We start from the raw sequence: 15580 nt of genomic DNA, 5'->3' as shown, positions 1-15580 counted from the left end.
AAGGCCTAGCTGCCTTGGCTATCTCAGAACCCCTTGCTGAGCCATCTGTGTAGATCCTAACAGGGCCTTCCTCATCACTACAAGCAAAGACCTAAGTCCCTAATCTGGGACTCCACAGTGGCAGCTAATGGTCAGGAAGGTTGCCTGGACCAAGAATCTATGAAAACAGGTACCCAGCCTCAACCGCGAGCTCTGGGGAGCTGTGTGAGTAACTGTTAGCAGCATAGCCAAGAGTCTTTCCCTTTTATTAAGTCCAGTTCAACTAGCTAGAAGCAGCTGTGGTTCCAGGCTGGTAAGCCACGAGGCCAGTCAAGACTGCTGTTTGCAGTGAGCCAAGAGAGTGTTGAGGCCACCATCCGATGGTAGTTCCTTCCCAGAGCTCTCAATCTTCCAGTCAGTCTGGTTTCTTGCTGGGAAGGATCCACCACAATCAGCCCTGGCTCTGCTGCCATTTCAATGCTGGGAAGAGGGGCAGGTGAAACACCGAGAGAGTACGTCACAGAAAAGTCCCCATCAGGTTCACGGGGCGCCCGCCGTACCTCTTAGAGATGTCAGCTTCGATCTGGAAGACAGTTGCTGGGTAGATAGGGATCAAACAAGCAGGTGCAGGGCTTCATTCAGCAGACATCTGGGGGTCCTCCCACATGGCGAGATCACCCCATCCTGTCTTACCAGCTTCTGTAGCTCCTTGGTCTTCTCCAGCAGCAGGTCCAGCTTGGGCTCCAGAGCCGCCTGCTCCTCAAGGGCACCCTGCTGCTTCTGTACCATCAGCTCTTTCTTCAAAGCCAACAGCTGCGACTGCTTCAGCTTTTGCTGGAGGAACTCTGTCACGCGGTCCACATACCTATGCAGAGGGCACTCAGGTGAGCGGGGAGGCTGTACCCCACCCCACTCCTCAGGAAGCCATTCCCTGATTGGCCTCCTATCCCCACATCTGCGAGTCCTTCTCCATTAAAAACGCCTCTCCAGTTTCCTGTTATACCTGGGAAGCAGATTCTGCATAAATCAATGCCACCCACCCCCGAGCCCCTACCTCTACCATCTGCCCTAAAGACAGTCCAAGGAGAAGGCGATGGCATAGAAGGCATGGATGAGAACTAAGGAGGTCACAGACAGAGGAGGAGGACAAGGACCCAGAGCTGATCAAAATGGCAGAACCCAGAATCAGGATAGCCAGACCTTGGTGAGGCCAGAATCATAAACAGGTGTTGCATTCGAAGACTGGTGAGCCGGCCAATGAGATCCTGTAGCGTGGACACCATATTAACCATCTTCTCTTTGGTTTGGCCCTGCAGGATGGCAGGAGCCAGCTGAAACTGGCTCACAGACAGGATGTCGGCCTCCTCACTCATCTCTACTGCTCTCTGAGACAAGAAGATCTCGAGCTAAGGGTGAAAGAGGAGCTAGATTACAGGAAGAAAAGAGCTCAGAAGGCTAGGCCCCCAGACTGCTCAGCATGTGAGAATGTGTGGTAAGGGCTAGACTCTAGGGGAGAGTCTACCACTCTCACTGTTAGAAATCCCACAGCTGCAGTGGGTCTAGCACGGCCCCCTCCGCCACTCCTCATCCCACCATTCTGTCTCAGGCCTACACAGTTCTGAACCTTCTTTCTTCCCTAGCCTGTGGGTCAGATAACCAAGAAGACAGACTCCAAGGGTCTCTCTGCCCCACTGGAGGTATTTCTTTTTGCTCCATGGGAGGAATGGGGTTTGGGGACTAGGAATGCATGGGTGAAGAGCTGTGGGTTAAGAAAAGGCCAGGGTCAGGCACCCGTGGCTCACACCTACAATCCTAGCTACTCAGGAGGCTGAGATCTGAGGATTGCAGTTCAAAGCCAGCCTGGGCAGGAAAGTCTGTGAGACTTTTTTTTTGGGGTCCAGTCAGAGGGCCTGAACTCTGGGCCTGGGCGCTGTCCCTCAGCTCTTCAGCTCAAGGCTAGCGCTCTACCACTTGAGCCACAGCACCACTTCTGGCTTTTTTCTTTTTGCTTATGTGGTGCTGAGGAATTGAACGCAGGGCCTCAGGCATGCAAGGCAAGCGCTCTACCACTGAGCCACCTTCCCAGCCCAAGTCTGTGAGACTCTTATCTCCAATGAATCACCAGAAAACTAGAAGTGGTGCTGTGGCTCAAGTAGTAGAGTGCTCGTGTTGAGCTGAAGAGCTCAGGACCAGCACCCAAACCCCAGAGTTCAAGCCCCATGACTGACAAAAATAAATAAATAAACAAAATAAAAGGCCAGGAAGAAATTAAGGAAGAGACATATCTCCAGTCTATCTTATTTTGTCATGGAAATTAGATAATTTTTGTCCTCTTCTTCCTTTGAGGCTAGAAAGGGGTCTCTTTGGACAGAAAGAAGACAGAACTGGATGGGGACAGAACTTTCTAGAGGTTCTCAACCATAAGCCACTGAGAAGGGAAGAGACTCCAAAACAGGACCCATTTTCCCAGTCCAAGAACACTGGCTCTGGGGCTGGGATGGTGGCTCAGTGGTAGAGCGCTTGCCTTGCATACATGAGGCCCTGGGTTCGATTCCTCAGCATCCCATAAGCAAAAAGAAAAAAGCCAGAAGTGGCGCTGTGGCTCAAGTGGTTGAGCACTAGCCTTGAGTTGAAGAGCTAGAGGACAGCACCCAGGCCCAGAGTTCAGTCCCCACGACCGGACCCTCCCCCCCCCAAAAAAGAGAAAAGAACACTGGCTCTTTATACCTTAGTTATGGCAATCATGTTTCAACACAAATGATTGTGAGGCTCCTATCTTGTTAAAAAACAAAAACTCCAACAACTTCATGGTTTACCAAGTCAACTCAAAATTCAGACTGTCTCTGAGCTCCTCTTCTGCTCCCCCCTCCCAGCTCCTGTAACAAGGAGCCACGCAGCCTCCTTCCTGTCAGTCAAAGGTCCCCCCTTAAGACCTTTTTGGGGTTCTTTCTGCCTGGGAAGTTTTGTTTTTTGTTTTTGCCAGTCCTGGGACTTGAACTCAGGGCCTGGGCACTGTCCATGAGCTACTTTTGCTCGTCTAGCACTCTGCCACTTGAGCCACAGCGCCACCTCCAGCCTTTTCTGTTTATATTGTACTGAGGAATAGAACCCAGGGCTTCGTGCATGCTAGGCAAGCACTCTACCACTAAGACACATTCCCAGCCCTCCTCCCTGCTTTTTCTTTTTGTTGGTCATGGGGCTTGAACTTTGGGCCTGGGCGCTGTCACTGAGCTCTTCAGCTCAAGGCTAGTGATCTACCATTTAAGCCACAGCGCCCCTTCTGGTTTTCTGGTGGTTAATTGGAGATAAGAGCCTTACAGACTTACCTGTCCGGGCTGGCTTTGAACCGTGATCCTCAAATTTCAGCCTCCTGAGTAGCTAGGATTACAGGCATGAGCCACTGGCCCCGGCCAGGAAGACTTTTTGCTGGACAATTCACCACTGCTTTGTATGGAGTACTTGCAGTCTCAGCTTAAAGTCACCTTCTTAATGAAGCCTTCTCTTACTCCCAGACATAGAACCACAACCCTTGTTAGAGAAATGAGCTCCCTTCCCAAAGCTTAGTCTACTCCTTCCCTTCCCCACAGCTTAGCATGCTTCCTTCCTAGGCAGCACTAGGCCCATGCAGTAAAGGCAGTAAATGATCAACTTCCAGCCCCCCTTTACCTTGGGATGGCACTTCTCTGGGGCAGCTACCACCATATAAGGCAACAAGAGCCCCTTAGAGTGACCTTCAGCTCAGTGAAGCTGCAGGACCCCTTACCTACTATTTGGATGGTAGCCATAAATCTTCTTCCACCATGATGAAGCCCTTGGCCCACACGTGCATACTGGGGTCTCTGCCTCCTAGCCCCTTCTAGCTCCTCCTAAGCCTCCTAGGTTATATAGGTCACCTCAGACAATAGCTGGTGCTTCTTCTTACTTCTCCCTTGTGAGAAGGGGTCTTGTCGGCCCCTTTCCTAACAATAAACCTTTCTTTGTTCTCTGTACCTGGATGTCTGCGTGGTTTTCTGGCAAGTTTAATAATCTTTCAACCCTTCTCAGCAGCTTGTCTCCCTCCCCTGCTTTCTTTTTCTCCGTAGCATTTAGCACCATCTTACACATGCAGCATTTGTCTAGGTTCTCATCTGCCTTTCCCACCAGAGTAGAAGCTCCGTGAAATTGAGGCCTTTGAATGTCTGGTTCACTGCTCTATACCCAGTACCCAAGAGTGTGCCAGGCACTTTGGAGACTCACAATAAAGATGAGCTGATACATGGGGTGGGGAGCATCCTACCAGGTAAGACTCCTACTCCAAGACAAAGGAAGGACTTAGTGCCCTTTGCACTACAGGAGTGGTCAGGCCAGGGGACAGAACTGACATCACCTGTGCTGAGGCAGGCTGCCCCCGGACAACAGTACCTCCATGAGCTCATCAATGAACTGATTCCGGGTCTCAGGATATTCAAGAAGTGTCAGAGCATCTGTGCCTCTAGCAACACCTTCTGGAGCTGCCAAAAAGAGAGGCAGACAAGTGAGAAGGGATCTAGAACTAAGGAAGGAAAACCCCACAAATTTGAGAAGCCCAGGGGACGACTATGGACAGACTCATTGCACTAAAGCTACTTCCCAGCCCAAGCCAAGGGAGAGGGTTATCCTTTCCCAATTGCCCTAGCTTTTCTCAGGCTTCCTGCCAACTCTAGCCTGCCAGAACCACAGAGCTGGGTTCAGGGAAGGCTAGCTCTGAGCTGGTGGCAGTAGGAAGTAAAGTGTCATCCTGTACTGCCCTCTAGTGGCTCAGATTACTGCTACACCCTCTCTGCTGGTGAGGAGGAATCAGGCCAAACTTTGGGGTCTAGCCAACATCCTTTAGGTAATCCCACTAAAATGGCTAGCCTATAGTCAGTCTCTAAAAAGCTGAATCTTCCTACAGAACTTCTCTTCTGCCTCTCTCCCCACACATCCTCAGCAAGACTTAGAGAAAAATTTAAATGTGTGAGAAGCCTCATCACAATAGTATACTTTTGTGTCTAGACTTGGGGGGTCCTTGAGCACTTACCTTCAGTTCCTGCCTCCAGCACTGTGATCTGCAAACCAGTGGCATCATCTCCCCAGTCTATCCCATCACTCCCAAGGTCCTGGGTGGGGAGCAAAGAACCAGAGAGCCTGGTGAGAAGTCCCCAGCACAGGGAGCCAGAATGGACCAAAACCTTAAGAAAGACCAGGGCCTGCACATTACAGCTGGATTAAGGTCGACAGACCTGATGCACGGGACAAGGATGGCATTGTGGGCTATTATAATGCCATCCCCAGCCTTGCTTTGTAAAGTACTTCTATACCTTGCCCCAAACCCCAGCAAGAGGAGATATATAAACTCTGGACACATCACTTTTGAAACTGCCTCCTTTGGAATGCACTCATCTTTGGAGAAGTGAACTTGGAGGAATGCCTTTACAGGCACAGACTACGGCTGAAGCAGGATCACAGCAAAGTCCTCTGAGAGATGAACCAAGTGGGCATCCTAACCTTTGACTCTGACTCCAGGGAGATGCCCCAGTCGATTCCAGTAGCCTCAGTAGAGATGTTGGGGCTGGAAGCTGCCTCTGCCCCAAAGTCACCCCAGTCAATCTAGAAAACAGAAAGAATGTCAGCCAAATAAGGTGGGAGAAAAAGAAAAAGAAATGAAAGGAAGAAAAAAGAAAAGGCCAGGGGCTGGGAAGGTAGCTCAGTGGTAGAGCGCTTGCCTTGCATGCCTGAGGCCCTGGGTTCGATTCCTCAGCACCACATAAGCAAAAAGAAAAAAGCCGGAAGTGGCGCTGTGGCTCAAGTGGTAGAGCGCTAGCCTTGAGCTGAAGAGCTGAGGGACAGCGCCCAGGCCCAGAGTTCAGGCCCACGACCGGACCCAAAAAAAAAAAAAAAAAAAGAAAAGGCCAGATGCCAGTGGCTCATGCCTATAATCCTAGTTACTCAGGAGGCTGAGAGCTAAGGATCATGGTTTGAAGTCAGCTTCGGCAGGAAACTCCATGAGACTCTGACTGAGATCTAATTAACTATTCAAAAAAGCTGGAAGTGGAACTGTATCCTTGAGTACAAAAGCACAGGGATAGCACCCAGACCCCTGAGTTCAAGTCCCAGGACTGGCACACACACAAAAAATAAGAGCTGGGTGTGGTAATCCCAGCTCTTGGGGAAGCCAAGGCTGTAAAATCAAGTGTTGTAGGTATTACAGGACTCAGGACTCTATAGTAAAAATAGTAATATATGCTACACAGTAAGAACTTGTCAAGAGGACTTGGGTGGGAGGGGGGGGAGGCAGAGAGGGAGGAGGGGGAGGTGTACACCAGTGGCTCCTGCCTGTAACCTAGCTACTCAGGAGGCTGAGATCTGAGGATCTCAGTTTGAAGCTAGCCTGGGGAAGAAAAGTCCATGAGACTCTTATCTATAATTAACCACAAAAAGTCAGAAGTGGAGCTGTGGCTCAAGTGGCTGGAGTGGCAGAGCACTAGCCTTGAGTGAAAAAGCTCCAGCCCAGAATTCAAACCCCAAGACCAGGGGGAAAAAAAGAAAGAAAGAAAGAAAGAAAAGCTGGGTGGAGAGGTGCTTGCTTTCCCAAAGGCCTCAGGTAGTTCTATAGGGAAACACACATTCAAATGCAATGGCCTGTATGCTCCCAAAAGAAAGCCCACATTCAGAAGGCACAGGTGACTGAGTGGCTTCTGGTTTACATGAATCAACTTTCTGAGCTCTCCATCATTTTCTATACTCTGGTCTCAAGGAGGCCACGCTCTCCTGCCAAAGTCGTGCTCCTATGACTTCTACCCTCCCCTCTAGGACTCTGAATGGAGGTCAGGGTTTGAGCTGGGTGTTGATGGGGCAAATGGCTTCTAAGCAGGCCTGTTTTACCTCATCTTCTTCCACTTGCTCGGGAGGCTCCTCAAGGTGTGGCCGCTCCACCACAGAGGGCTCTTTCCCCGTCCTCCATTCGTACACAGTCGAGTTTCCCCGCTTCTGCACATACTGCAGCATGGGCAACACCTGCTCCGCGGGGCTTAACAGAAGACACAACTGAGCCTCTTACTGACCTCTTAGGAAACCAATACGTGGGCCATATGGTCCAAGGTGTAAGACTCTCACCAGCTCAAGTGTATGAAATGCAGCTCACCTGGCTGGATATTGGTAGCCCACACCTGTAATCCTAGCTACTCAAGAGGCTGAGGGGTCTGGGAATGTGGTTTAGTGGTAGTTTGCCTAGCATGCATGAAGCCCTGGGTTCGATTCTCCAGTACCACATAAGCAGAAAAAGCAAGAAGTGGTGTTGTGGCTCAAATGGTAGAATGCTGGCTTCAAGCAAAAGCAGCTCAGGGACAGTGACCAGGCCCTGAGTTCAAGCCCCAGGACTGGCAAAAAAAAAAAAAAAAAAGACTGAGGATCTGAGGATCTGCAGATCATGGATCAAAGCCAGCCCAAGCAGGCAAGTCTATGAGACTCCTGCATCCAATTAACTAGCACAAAGCCAGAAGTGGAGGAATGGCTCAATTAGCTAAGTGAGAGTGCAAGGTCCTGAGTTCAAGTCCCAGGACCAACACACACACACACACACACACACACACACTCTCTCTCTCTCTCTCTCTCTCTCTTTCTCTCCAGTTCATGTGCTATGTGGGGAAAATGGCAGTGGGGAAGAGCCAGGGAACACAAGTAAGCCACCCCCTGCTAGAGAGAAGTTGTGATCCTTTTACCTTTCACACACAAATCCTACACAGGCCTGGTACAGTTCAATGGCTTCGCCCAGGGACTGAGCCCCTGCACCAACCTCAGCCAGCTGACTAGGCAGGTCCTTCACCAGGGCCAGAAGTTCTCTTCGGACATTGTCTCCCTAGAAAAGGGAGAAGGGAGGGGCTAGGGCAGACCTGGCAAGAGGTGGAGTCCAAAAAGTCAAAGGAATTACCCAAGGGAAACCACTGGGCTTGGGAATGTGGCTTAGTGTGATTGAGTGCTTGCCTAGCATGCACGAAGCCCTGGGTTTGATTCCTCATACACAGAAAAAGCCGGAAGTGGCTCTGTGACTCAGCTGGTAGAATGCTAGCCTTGAGCAAAAAGCAGCTCAGGGATAGTGCTCAGGCCAATTTCAAGCCCCAGGACTGGCAAAAATAAGTAAGTAGATAAATAAATATAAACAAAGGGGAGACACTGGCCCAAGAGGGATACAACCTGGCAGAGAAGTCAGAGGGCTGATAGTGAAGTCTTTGCCAGTAACAGAAGAGCCTGGCCCAGGAAGTCAGCCCCAAGGGGCTGGGAAGGTGGCTCGGTGGTAGAGCGCTTGCCTTGCATGCCTGAGGCCCTGGGTTTGATTCCTCAGCACCACATAAACAAAAAGGAAAAAAACCAGAAGTGGCGCTGTGGCTCAAGTGGTAGAGCGCTAGCCTTGAGCTGAAGAGCTGAGGGACAGCACCCAGGCCCAGAGTTCAGGCCCTACAACCAGACCCAAAAAAAAAAAGACAGCCGCAAGCCCAGGTGCCCTCCCACTGCAACAGAGGAACAAGGTACCACTCCCTTTATCTGCACACCGTGATGCCATACTGCTTGCACGAGTGGTAGAACTGCTCCCGCATCTCAGCGGCCCCAGCCTGGCCCTCCTCCTCCTTGCGGCTGTATTCTTGCTGGAGCTGCTGGCACTTGGCGATCTGCTTCTTTAGTGAGGGGATCTCGTAGTTGACATTCCGAACCAAGAGGCTAGAGAGTTCCACTAAGGAGGACCCAGGAAATTCACCCCACGATAGCCACACACCCTAAGGCAAGATGCCCGAGGATGCACCCCAAAATGCCCTAGAGTGGTGGTAAAGAGTGGGGTTTGTGCTCCAGTCCCTCCCCTTCCTGGCTGAAGAACCTGAGACAAGTTACAAAGCCAGAACCCCAACCCTCAGGTGCAAAAAACAAGGAATATTAATACTGACCGGGTGGATCTACATAAAACACCAACCCATACCTCTTCTGCCTAGTACAGAATGGGGGTGGAAGGATGGTAGGGGCAATACACGCTCCACCCCGTCAGAGAGGGACAGGTCAAGTACCAGCTCAGTTAGGAACACATTTGACCCTCCTCCACCCCCCTCTCAGAATCATTTTTCTCACAATCAGTCATCATCTACATTCTACTCTCCTCCCACAATAGGCCAGGCCTCCTGTAAGCATGGCATCTCTGAACTCTGGGCGGGCTTCCCCATGCACACTGGCGTCACTTTACCTAGGTAAGTGTTGTCCTTCTCATACAGGGCTACAATCTCTTGCCAATCCTGAGTAGAACAGAAAGGGAAGTCAGCCAGGGAGAACACCCAGCAACAACCTCACAGATCAATCTCTAAACAGAGGACACTTCCCGCAGGCTTTCCATCACACCAAACACAAACTCCTAGCCTTCCTCTTCCTCCTGGGTGTGTGCATGTGTGTGCATGCATGTGCACACATACACATGCATCAATACTGGAACTTGAACTCAGGAGCCTTGCATTGTCACTTGGCTTTTTTGCTCAAGGCTGCTGCTCTAACATTTGAGCCATAGATGGACATCCAATTTTTTTTTTTTTTGGTCGGTCGTGGGGCTTGAACTCTGGGCCTGGGCGCTGTCCCTCAGCTCTTCAGCTCAAGGCGAGCACTCTACCACTTGAGCTACAGCGCCACTTCCGGTTTTCTGGTGGTTTATTGGAGATAGGAGTCTCACGGTCTCTCCTGCCCGGGCTGGCTTCGAACCGCGATCCTCAGATCTCAGCCTCCTGAGTAGCTAGGATTACAGGCGTGAGCCACCAGTGCCCGGCTTGGACATCCAATTTTTGCTACCCAACTGGAAATAAGAGTCTCAGACTTTTTTTTTTTTTTTTGGGTCCGGTTGTGGGGCCTGAACTCTGGGCCTGGGTGCTGTCCCTCAGCTCTTCAGTTCAAGGCTAGCGCTCTACCACTTGAGCCACAGCACCACTTCCAGCTTTTTTCTTTTTCCTTATATGGTGCTGAGGAATCGAACCCAAGGCCTCAGGCATGCAAAGCAAGCGCTCTACCACTGAGCCACCTTCCCAGCCCAGCCTCAGACTTTCTATCTACCCAGGCTGGCTTCAAGCCTCAATCCTCAGATCTCAGCCTGGAATGTAGCTAGGATTACAGGCGAGAACTACCAGTGATATGAGCCACTCACTCCTCCAGTTCTTCATGCTAGACAGACCAAACACCAGTGTGGCACCAACAAGCACACCTCAAAGCAGCAGGTGAGAAACTGTAAGCCCAGAGAAAAGATCTACATTTGGCATAAGCTACAGGGAAGAGAGACGGCTCAGAGAGACCAGAGGGGCTGAGGACTGGATGTCCCCAGCTGCACATGACCAACCCTCTGAAATACTTGCCTTCATCCGCTGTGAAGAGTACTGGCCAAAAATATTTTTTGTGGAGGCCTCAGTGCCTTTGAGAAGGTCCACAATTCTTAGGCAGTGGAAGTAGTGAATGTCTGGAACGTAAGGAAGGGTGGAGATTTGGAGAATGACATTGTCTTTACCTCCTATAGCCACTGTCTGTGTCTGACTCACATGTACTGTACCGAAAACAATCTTGGCAGGTAGCTCTCCCCTTCATGGTTCTGAAACCAGCATATCTCCCTCTCTCTCTCTCTGTCTCTCTCTGGGGACAGTCTTGTTTATGGCTAAACAAGGAGGTAACTGCATAGATACAAACTGTGCCAGGAAAGGGAGGATATCAATGACAAGACCCCCCCAAAGCACTCACAGGACCCAGAGAGCAGCTGAGCAATCTCTTCGGTCTCTGGCATGTCTTGGATGGCAGCATTGATCTTCTCCCGGATCATCAGCACCAGACTCTGCCATTTCAGGCTGCAATGCCTCCTGTCCACCAGCCAGTCTGTATCAGGAACACCCAGTTATGGCATTTCTCCACACCTCCAAAACCCTATTACTAATGCACTGGGTAATGGCTAAAAGTTGCCACAGTTATTGGTTAAGGTATGTGGGGGGCGGGGGGGTAGTAATCATGGGAAGATGCAAAGGAAAACAGGCCTAAAGAGATGCTTGGGCTAAACAGATTCCATCAGCCTGACTTTATTCACAATTTTTCTAGAGCAGCTGCCTCAACACAAAGATAATGACAAACTTTTAAATTGGTCCTGACATGAAAGTGCCACTTTTGACCATCCTAGATTCTCCATAATATTTTGCTTCCAGGGCTAATTACAACTTTCTGGTTGACAAAGGATGCAGTTCAACTTCCATTTCCTCGGGGCTGGGATTAACTAGAACAATGGAAAACATAAAACGGTTATGCCAAGTACCGGATGAATGAGCAACTGCAAAGCCCCTAATACCTACAGCGCCCCAAGGACTAGATACCATTAGTCTGCCCTTAATTGTGAAGTGCTACCATGCACACGTGACTCTCAATGGGTCTGACTTCAAGGAGCTGAGCCCAACTCAGTGTTTAAGCCTAAGAGTCATGCTCATTCCTCAGTAGAAGGAACTAAGAGTCGGGCTTCGTGGTAGGATGGTCCTAGATTCTAATTATCAAGTTTCTGGAGCAATTCTATCGCTTCTCCATGACTCTCAGGCAGGAGGGTCAGCATTTTCCCTCATTTTCTAGGTGGGAAAACTCACACAGAACTGAACAAATATTAATGATCTTCATTTTTATTTTGGTAGTACTGGGGGTTTGATTTCAGGGGCTCACATTTGCTATGCAAATGCTCTATAGCTGGAGGCATACCCCTAGCCTGTATTATATTTGTATAATATCAAGTACATAAAACAGCTGAGTGCTCAGGCTTCACTCCTGTATTCCTAGCTTCTCAGGAGACTGAGATCTGAGGATCAAGGTTCAAAGACAGCCTGGGCAGGAAAGTATGTAAGACTAGTATTTCTAATTAACCAGCACAAAGCTGAAAGTGGAGATGTGGCACAAGTGGTAGAGCAATAGCCAGCCTTGAGCAAAAAAGCGAACGGATGGTGCCTGAGCCGAGTTCAAGCTCCAGTACTGATACACACAATCAAATAATTACTAAATAATAAATATTCTCTCTGCTGAAAATGTTCAGGGGGAAAATAAAATTATAAATGTCAGAATTAGGAGCGAAAGGCCGAAACAGTCAAACATCATCTTAAGTACAAGAATGACATTAAGACTGATAAATCCAGTGAATATCTTTAAATGCCTGCTGTGCATACGCCCTGATGTGGTCAGAATGAAAAGACCTTTCCCCGGCTCTGAGCTGGGGAAGAGACATGTAAACCAGATACAACCATGGCCTGGCCACTAAAAGGTCTGTTAGCCCAATGAGCTCCCTTTCCCATAGCTTAGCATGCTCCTTTCCTAGGCAATACTAAGCCCATTTAGTAAAGGCAGTAAATAATCAGCCTCCAACCCCACTTTTCCTTGAGATGGAACTTCTCTGGGACAGCCACCACCATATAAGGCAGCAAGATCCCCTACAGTAAGCCGGGCGCTGGTGGCTCACGCCTGTAATCCTAGCTACTCAGGAGGCTGAGATCTGAGGATCACGGTTCAAAGCCAGCCCGGGCAGGAGAGACTGTGAGACTCCTATCTCCAATAAACCACCAGAAAACTGGAAGTGGCGCTGTAGCTCAAGTGGTAGAGCGCTCGCCTTGAGCTGAAGAGCTGAGGGACAGCGCCCAGGCCCAGAGTTCAAGCCCCACGACCGACAAAAAAAAAAAAAAAAAAGATCCCCTACAGTGACCTTCAGGTCTGGGCAGCTGCAAGACCCATTATCTACCTAGTCTGTCCTGATGAAGCCCCTGGCCCTCACTTCCACACCAAGGTCTCTGCCTCCTAAACCTCCTGGGTTATATAGGTCACCTCAGCCAATAGCTGGCACTTCTCTCTTATGAGAAGGGGTCTTGCTGGTCCCCTTCCTGGTAATAAACCTTTTTGTTGTTGTTTTTCTTTGTACCTGGATGTTTGTGTGGTTTTCTGACCAAGTCTAATGAACTCTAACAAGGTCTCTATGTCCAACTGAGTCTTAAGTCCCTCTTCTCCCTAATATACAACGATGACAAGAGCTTTTTAAATAAAAAAGGTGCCTTATTTCCTGGTATATAATGGATGAAGCATGAAGATTGAGCCAGACGGGTTTAAGTTCCTGTTCAGATCTGCCACTTAGTAACTAAGCTTCTTTAAACCTAAGCCGGGTCTCCTGCCCCTGAATGATATGATGTGATCACACACGTTAACAAACGTGAAGGGAGAAAGCAGGGGTCAAGTGCCGACTTCCTATAGGGTTTCTTCCTGCTGCTCTTGGGCCTGGCCACCGAATACGGCTGGTGATCAGGACCTCCACCTAGATTTCCAGGTTTCCAACACTCCCAGCTGCCGGCGACAGGGGGCAAAGCACAGGCCTCCCCCGACGGGCGGCGGCGCGAGGCGCCCCTCCTACCGAGCAGCTTGCTGGTCTGGATGTCGATGGGCACGTGCTGATGGTCCTGGAGGGAAACACCGCGGAGAGGGGGGCGTGAGCAGAGGAGGCGCCACGCAAGCGCTCACTGCGCTGCCCCAACCGCCACCGGGCGGGGCCGCAGCCCCAGGCGGTGGGCAGACGCCGCGTGCGGGAGGAAGGCCGGGGAGGCAAGGGCTGGGGTCCCGGGAGAAGCGCCCACAACCCCAGGCCCCGTCTCCACACCTGCATCTTTCCTCCACTTCTACTCTCACTTCCGCTTCCGGCAGAAGAACCCGGTTCGTCCCGTCCCGCCACCAATCCACGCTAACCTTCAGTTCTGATACCAACAGGCCTCCTTCAGCCACGTCGCCGCCTTCCGCCGAGCCAATCAGGCCTTAAGCCCCGCCCACCTCGAGGCTCGAATGGCTGAGCCCGGGAGGGGCGGGAGATCAGGAGACAGCCAACCGGAGACTCGAGGCGGGCTCAGGTCCGAAGAGGGGCGGGGGTTCCTGGAAAAGGCTGCAGTGGTGGCACTGTCCCGATAGGGGCGCACAAGAGCCAGTCCCTGCAGGTACCGCTCTACCACTCCAGGGGGCGCGAAACCTTCTGCAGGCGGAAGGCGTGATCTGGACAGCATATTCCAAAGCAGTTGAAAGTAATTTCTTTTTTCTTTTTTTGTCTGTCTTGGGTCTTGAACTCAGGGCCTGGACGCTGTCCCTGAGCTTTTGTGCTCAAGGCTTGTGCTCTACCACTTTGAGCCATAGCTCCACTTCCGGCTTTTTGGTGATTAATTGGAGGTTAAGAGTCTCACAAACTTTCCTGTCTAAACTGGCTTTGAACTGTGATCTTCAGATCTCAGCCTCCTGAGGAGTAGCTAGGATTGCAGGTGTGAGCCCCAATGCACAGCTGGAAGCACTTTCTTCTCACCATGTCTTGCTGAATGCAAGGCTTACAGATGCTTGGTAGCATTGGCACACTTTGTCTTTCCCCTTCTGTTTATTTGATAGACAGGAGTTGAACACTTGTTTGGTATTGGGCAATTGGGGTAGGAAAGTAAAAGGAGGAAAGGCCCAGCCAGGAAGCATCCCAAACATAACATACTGACTCATGTTTTGGGGTTGTTTTTTTTTTTTTCCCAATCCTGGGGCTTGAACTAGGGCCAGGGCACTGTCCCTGAGCTTCTTTTGCTCAAGGCTAGCACACTACCACTTGAGCCATAGCACCACTTCTGGCTTTTTCTGCTCATGTGGTACTGAGAAATCGAACCCAGGGCTTCACTCATGCTAGGCAAGCACTCCAACACTAAGCCACCTTTCCAGCCCAACATACTGACTTTTTTTTTTTTTTTTGGGGGGGGGGGTCTGGTCGTGGGGCCTGAACTCTGGGCCTGGGCGCTGTCCCTCAGCTCTTCAGCTCAAGGCTAGCGCTCTACCTCTTGAGCCACAACGCCACTTCTGGCTTTTTTCTTTTTGCTTATGTGGTGCTGAGGAATTGAACCCAGGGCCTCAGGCATGCAAGGCAAGCGCTCTACCACTGAGCCACCTTCCCAGCCCAACATACTGACTCTTAAAGGAAGAGCTCAAGAGACAGCAGGAAGCTTTGCGGACCACACAGTACAAATGGAATACAGAGGAGTGCTGGCAGGCAGGAGTGGCAATATAATTGTGGAGTTCATTGCAGTGTGAAAATAAAGGGTGCTTTGTTTAGCCAGGTGTCCAGAGGCTCACATGTGTAATCCTAGCTACTCAGGAGGCTGAGATCTAAGGAACACAATGCAAAGCCAGTCTAGGCAGGAAAGTCTGTGAACTCTTAATCTCCAATTGAGCACCAAAGCCCTGAAAGTGGAGCTGTGGCTCAAGTGGTAAAGCACCAGCCTTGAGCACAAAAACTACAGGACAGCACCCAGGCCATGAATACAAGCCCAAGGAATCACACACACACACACACACACACACACACACACACACACACACACACACACAAAGGATCCCTTGTTATAAAAAATATATGAACAATTTTAATGATCTATTGAACACACCAGCCTCTGTAGTTAAGAAAAAGAAAAGAGATTGAGACAAGCAATAGCCAGAGGCTTTGCTATGGAAGGCTCATATCAAAGGGAGCCTCTTTAAGGAACTTGGACTTTATCCTTTCAGACAGAGAGGAACCTCCTGGGGTTTTAAGGGT

The 15580-nt window shown here is 50.3% G+C and overlaps 1 protein-coding gene across 1 annotated transcript; it reads right to left on the bottom strand.

Moving 5' to 3' along the window:
• Positions 1–228: 228 nt before the first annotated feature.
• On the bottom strand, positions 229–13738 carry Cdk5rap3 (CDK5 regulatory subunit associated protein 3). The gene is made up of 14 exons (XM_042673954.1): positions 13637–13738; positions 13394–13439; positions 10723–10854; positions 10347–10447; positions 9203–9251; positions 8526–8704; positions 7698–7834; positions 6862–7006; positions 5485–5586; positions 5018–5096; positions 4381–4469; positions 1180–1385; positions 673–844; positions 229–562 (listed from the first exon to the last, which is right to left on the bottom strand). The coding sequence occupies exons 1-14, from the start codon at positions 13640–13642 to the stop codon at positions 497–499; spliced, it is 1509 nt and encodes a 502-aa protein (XP_042529888.1). The 5' UTR covers positions 13643–13738; the 3' UTR covers positions 229–496.
• Positions 13739–15580: the final 1842 nt, after the last annotated feature.

Source organism: Dipodomys spectabilis, unplaced genomic scaffold (genome assembly GCF_019054845.1).
Source record: "Dipodomys spectabilis isolate Male_0828 unplaced genomic scaffold, ASM1905484v1 ptg000018l, whole genome shotgun sequence".
Lineage (NCBI taxonomy): Eukaryota > Metazoa > Chordata > Mammalia > Rodentia > Heteromyidae > Dipodomys > Dipodomys spectabilis.
The sequence above is the reverse complement of the archived record's forward strand: the minus strand, read 5'-3'. Positions and strand labels throughout refer to the sequence as shown.